Source organism: Fusarium redolens (genome assembly GCF_020744475.1).
Source record: "Fusarium redolens strain MPI-CAGE-AT-0023 chromosome Unknown BKA55scaffold_17, whole genome shotgun sequence".
NCBI classification, from domain to species: domain Eukaryota; kingdom Fungi; phylum Ascomycota; class Sordariomycetes; order Hypocreales; family Nectriaceae; genus Fusarium; species Fusarium redolens.
In genome coordinates, this window is record NW_025763680.1 from 838,286 (window position 1) to 844,352 (window position 6,067).

General features: G+C 46.3%; 2 protein-coding genes across 2 annotated transcripts; both read right to left on the reverse strand.

The window, feature by feature from the left end:
• Positions 1–168: 168 nt before the first annotated feature.
• Positions 169–1,527, reverse strand: BKA55DRAFT_679670 (kinase-like domain-containing protein; the record flags this gene model as incomplete). The annotated part of the gene is made up of 3 exons (XM_046198180.1): positions 169–657; positions 714–1,210; positions 1,306–1,527. 3 exons carry the CDS (start codon positions 1,525–1,527, stop codon positions 234–236), a joined length of 1,143 nt encoding a protein of 380 aa, XP_046044699.1. The 3' UTR covers positions 169–233.
• Positions 1,528–1,848: 321 nt separating this feature from the next.
• BKA55DRAFT_544119 (uncharacterized protein) lies at positions 1,849–3,353 on the reverse strand (the record flags this gene model as incomplete). The annotated part of the gene is made up of 3 exons (XM_046190664.1): positions 1,849–2,739; positions 2,819–3,005; positions 3,061–3,353. 3 exons carry the CDS (start codon positions 3,351–3,353, stop codon positions 1,849–1,851), a joined length of 1,371 nt encoding a protein of 456 aa, XP_046044700.1.
• Between the last annotated feature and the right edge of the window lie 2,714 nt (positions 3,354–6,067).

Sequence of the window (6,067 nt, forward strand, 5' to 3'; positions counted from 1 at the left end):
CCGTGTTAGGTTCATTGTGCGAGCTGTATTGCGCCGTCTTACAGCATTCACAGAGGGAAACGATCGGCAGTGAAAGAAAATCCTTTGATTCCTTGTCTGTTACATATAGATGGTAACTCTATAAAAGGCTTGGAATACCATATGGCTCATCGCCAGACGGAGAGACACGCTTTCGGTAGTCGCTTGAAAGTTGGTCCGTACCAGGTAATGAGCCTGTTCATAAATGCCGTAACCTATGTACCAGGATGGAGCAACGGTGCCAATGGGGTACTTTGAAACCACTGTTTTTCCCGCTGCCAGCCATTGACAATAATGTTTGTTGAGATCGATGCTGCACTCGAAATCTGTTCTTCAGTCCCTTTCACAGAGTCCGACGGGGCACGACGATTATGCCAGCCCAGAAACTGCACACCGGTGTGAATAGCCGTTCTGAATGCCATATCGTCGTCGACCTCCCCATAACCATCCATGAAGCCACGTATCATCGACAAAGCGATATCCGAGTTGTGAAAATGATACGCCTCATACAGATCCCCTATCATATGTCCCAAGTCGTACGCTCGATGGCCAAATTGACACATTTCCCAGTCAATGAAGACAGTCTCTGTATTTGAGCGAGGGCCGATTGGGGCCGTAGGAGATTTCGATAGCAGAACACTTGTTGGGAGTCAGAGTGGCTGTATATGTCGGCTTGAAGCGTTCCTGTAACTCACTTTCCCATCCAGCAATCTCCATGGATCATACCTCGATCTGGTCCATTCTTACTACTCGTCAGATCTCGGAGCTCGAGTTCTGCTCGTTCTTGGACCTTTTTCAGAACCCCAACGTTCTTTTGCAGGATATCGGGAAAGTTCTTCAAAATGTCAATGAATGCGCCGTAGGTGACTTTATGCTTGAGTCTTTGCATGGGCTCGTTGCAGCCAACCTTGCTTCGGAAGTCTGCTTGTTGAGGTTCTGAGGTCCATTCATGGAAGCAACGCAGCCAGTATCCAACTTCTCGACTAGTCGACAGTGCCTTTGATCGTGTCCAAGAGCCACTCATTTCTGTTGAACGTATGATGGATGCTATGTCAGTCGATTGGTGGAAGTCTTCCTGTACTGCAATGCCTCTGCGAGCATCACGATCCAGAAAATAAGTAACAGGGATCTTGACTTTCATGGTCGTCAGTGATGACTGATTCAAGTACTTGAGGACGACATTCTCGACGGACTGTGTAGATGGCAAGGTCAGTGTACAGCCCTTTGCTAGCTTATGGACATCGGTTCTTTAACTTTGGTGGGAAAGAAGATGAAATGTAGACATACGCAGCGAATCAAGTCGAGTTTAAACCCAGAATTTCCCGGTATATGACCAAGTGAATATTTCACGATAACACTTTTCATATTCCAGGATTCATCTCTGGTGGGAATGGCATCGATTAGAATGCCTCGATAGACATAGTTGGCGCTTCCACTGCTCAAACGTGACAGAGATGAGCAGGCGAACGGCGTGTCCTTGAGCTGTTGAAGAAGGTCTTGTTCCTCCATTTTATCGTGGGGAACGCAATTTTTCTTGGGAATTCTTAATGCTGACAAGCCCAAGGCCAATCTATTTTCCATCTGACATCTTGTCTGATTGACTCATACGTCGATGCATGATCCTGAGTCAGCGAATCACGTCACTGGTGAAAGCACTACATAGCACAAAACTTGTTGCCTAATGTGTTTAACGTCAGGTACTATGTTATTGAATTGTTCTTTTGAATCACTTATATTCAGTCCTGCACATAATATCTACAATAAGAAACCCTTTTCCAGAACTTTAGTGTTCTACTTCAACAGCCCTCTCAATGCTTGGGCATACACCAACTAGCGACCAGTTCGAAGACCTGGAAGTTTCTTGCCCTTCACACCCAATAGAACAGGATATCCAAGGTCCTTGCGAATCTCAATGGATGAACCAGAGACGTTGGCCTCGTCCTTGCTTCCTCCACCAAACCCAACCTCAAACCCAAAGAAGCTCACTGATCCGCCGGTACTCTTGGCCTTTTGAGTTAGGTCATTGACACGCTCAGCCACTTTAGCGGGCAGAGAGAGCTTCATGACCACTTTGTAAGCCAGAATGACTTGGTCAACTCTGGCCGCAGGACCAATGTTGCGAGCAGCCTCAGGCTGAAAGTTTGGGTACTCCTCCATGATGTTAGGCACATCCCAGTCACCTGGCTTGACAGTAAAGATACCCGCTTCTGCCGCTGACAGCTGCACTGAGAGTTCAGAGCCGACATCCTGAGCCGCGATGAAATCCTCCTTCTTCTGATTGTCCTGAACATAGCTCGCCTTGAAGAAAGTGCTGTAAATCCGGCCTGCATTGGCGTTCACATTGACGAAACCGAACTGGTCCCAATTGTCTGACTTGGCATCATTGATGTTGAAGGCCAAGTTCAGCTTGTTCTCGCCGCCGGTGCCTCTGATCCAGTTTCCAACCGTGTCTCTGTAAGAATTGTCGATGGCATAGGCAGGTCGAGGCACTTTAATACTGCCTTCAGGAAGATCAGAAGAACCGTTGATGATGTTGCCAAAGCTTGAGGTACACGGCATGTTGAAACCAGGATAGTCCACATTCGAGTCACTAGCATTGAACACCTTCCGTCTCTGTTCATTGAGCTGTGAGCCGCCAGGGCCGTCCAACTGAGCACGTAGAGATGCTTCAGTCGCAACGGCAGATTGCCTCTCTGCAGCCAAAGACACAAGACTCGGGTACTGTAAAGATGTTAGGTGATTAGTAACTCTTCTAAGACAATGAGGATTTAATGCCATCAGCAATCATTCAAGATCTTACGTTTTGTTGAGTCCAATGTTTGAAATTTTGATTTCCTTTATCCTCATCGCCCGCGTACAATTCCAATGCTTTCTCGCTCATCTCCGCATACACTGCATTGAGCTTTCCGACCTTAGCGAGGATGTCGTTCATTCGTTTCTCGGCACCCATATCTCGATTCCTTCCGAGTCTTACGGCCCCTAGAGCTCTATTGGGTACTTTAGTCATCGCTGAGGTTTCGAATATTGTGAAGTGCGTCTTACTCTTGAAGTCGCTGGGAGTACTTCTTGCTCCCCGCAGCGAATACAGGAGTGTCCAATTGCATGAGAGCATCGCCAATCTCGTAAACTCCTCTGTTGATGATCTCCTGAGGGATATTGTCACCACCAGGGATGCCCATCACCCCGACGGGAGCAGCATAGAAGATCTCATTCTTTGTGTCAAGATTGCTAAAGAACCTTGCCTGGAGTGCTTTGGCGTAAGCCTTCCAGAGATCCTCGTCCTGCTTAGAAAAGGCAGGGGGTCTGCCGCGGATGGGGCGAGCAGGAGCGGGCATGATTAGACTAAAGAGAAGAAAGTGTTCTGAAAGATTTGGTGGCTGTGATAATTTGGTGTTCTGAGATCCTTTATAGAGATCCTTAAGCTCAAGGTCACAGTACGAGAAATATCAAGGAAGAAATTGGAATTTGGTTCGCTCTCAGAATGACTTCGCGACGCCCAGGTTTTTATATCTAGAAGCACAAAAGAGGCCTCGTGGTCCAGACCAGTGCATATAGGCATAAGCGATTCCAGAACCAGTTCATCTGTCTCAGTATACCAACCAAAATGTTCCAGTTATGGCGTTTACTGATCTGATGAGGGACAGCTGAACCCCTCGATTGGGTTTCCAAGATCCTACTTGAGCTCTTTTCGGCCCCGACTATTGACAACGTGGCGATCTATCGACAGTAGTGAATGCGAAATGTTGACTTAGTGGCAAAACTACTGGCTATGGTGCTTTTGAATGAACGCTGGTCGTGGGCTCGACCAGTAAATACATAGTCCAATTGGGTACCAGACTTCCAGTAGCGCGAAAATGAAAGCTGAGGAAGCGATTTTTACCCTAAACTCATGATAGATGGTACTTCGTGCCGCACCAAATTTGAGTGCTAGAAGTCGTATTTTTGATCCCAAGAATCCACTAATTCGAATCTGGGACTTGCATCACGCCGGCACCTCCAAATGGCTAGCTTGTAGTTCCACGCAAGCCGCAGTCGTTCTAGATTGATCAGAGGCTCACGAGTTCAGTTTCAGCTATTGAGACTACGTCTTCGAAGCATGGAGGTTCGCCTATTTCGGCAACACATAGGCCATTTGAGGAAAATATAGGTGAGATGCGCGGTAAGCTTCGGCTCTCGGCCAGCAAAAGCACTGAATTGCACAGCAAAAAGCACTGCCTATGTACCATAATGATCCATCTTGAGCTCTTTAGTGCTCATAGAACTAGCAACGCGAAGTTTCGCAATAAATGCCTTCCAAATCATACTCACTATCAAGTGCGAATGTGGCCCAGGTCATAGTAAAGTCGATATATCTGGCTGGGGGTTGAAGGTCAAGGCATATCGCATTGCACAGTTACCAATCCCTTGGCACGACGGTATAAAAAACAAAACACTTCTGGTCTCGTATGTGTCCTATCTCAGGCTCGCAAATCATGGTCGGCATCGCCACCGAATGTTTATGCAATACAAGCTGCAATACTCAGGTGAGCTTGTTCCGGGTTTGAATTTCATGGTTTGAGATAGGAAAAAGACTGTTGTATCCTTGGTTACCTGTATCAGCAGTCTCCGGTTTCTTCTTATGGCTTGTAATTTCCGCTATAGCTCACTATAGGAACCTCAGGAGGAATTACTAGAGGAGAAATTGCAAGTCGTGAGAATAGGCTCTAGGTATCTCGCACTGTTAACAAAGCGAATGATAGGAACATGGTACAGGTTCTCACGCCTCAAGATTTTTCTGTGCCTGTTACATGGAAACATCCAGCTCAAAATCTCTTTCGGACTGAATTTTCTGTAATGGGTATGTATATTAATAGCAGCATCGAAGACCGATATCAGCTGCTAGTAAGTGCAGTGCGGGAATCATTCGGAATGGTTTCTTAGGGCCTTCAATTTCATTCTGCATGGAGGATTGAGACACAGATCTTCACTGTGATAGCTTTTCTCAGTTACGCAGTGTTTGAATAGGAGCAATGGAAAGCCTCAACAAAAGCCTTCGTTACTAACGGTATCCAGCAGGTTCCTTTGAACTTGAAGCTTTGAACCATACGAAACCTTCGTCAGGTTCAGGTCAATCAGCTGCACCTGGAGCCATGATCCTAACATGGGCTATTGAACGGCTCAACAACAGCAATGATCATCAATTATAAGCTCTTCCCTCCGCAGGGGATAATGTTTGATGATATGCCAGCTGTAACTCACCGGGAAAATCGAGAAACGCGGGAGTAGCCTCACCATTACACCTGTCATGAATCGTGTATCTGCGTCTATGTGGAGTCGATGTTACCAAAATGCCAAAGTTTAACGGATACCGCCGCGGCACTCAATGTTGCTTCGCGCACGATGAGTATGTTGCAGTTGGCACATTCAGGGTTCGAGGAGGCGGGGAATTGTATGCCCTGCCCCTTTTGACCACGCACAAACAATGTTTTTGTCATCTTCGACTAAGCAAGATCGACGGGAATGAAACCTCATCGTAAGAAAATTGTGACTAAGATTAGCTGTTATCGTGGTTATATTAGTTTACGGGCTAGAAAATCGACCATCGTTTGCGACTGAACCTTTTTGCCTTTACTAAATAGTGAACCCGGTACATTCTCACATGGAAATTTCATTGCCCGATAATAAATACGATATCGTTTCTGAACAAGCTCAGCTGAAAAATGCAAGTCATTACCTTGTCTGGTTCTTATTTGTCATAAAACATTTCCCAATCTCCACACGAAACATTTTCAACGATTCCCTGTCATATTTGACATTTCATATGCCGACCCTCGGTTGTGAAACTGGGGAAGGCAGGGTAGCAGTTTTCCGCGTCACTGGGTGCAAGGTTTACAATTACCATCTATTCATTTACTTATCCTAGTCTGGTCTCAAATTGAACTTGGCTGGAGGATCAATAGTGTCAATGGTTGGCCTCGATCAATTCCGATTGGGTTTTTAAACGATTGAGCTAAAGGCCCGAATGGTTCAACGTCCGTTACCGTGAGCACGTAACATATTTTGGCGTGAA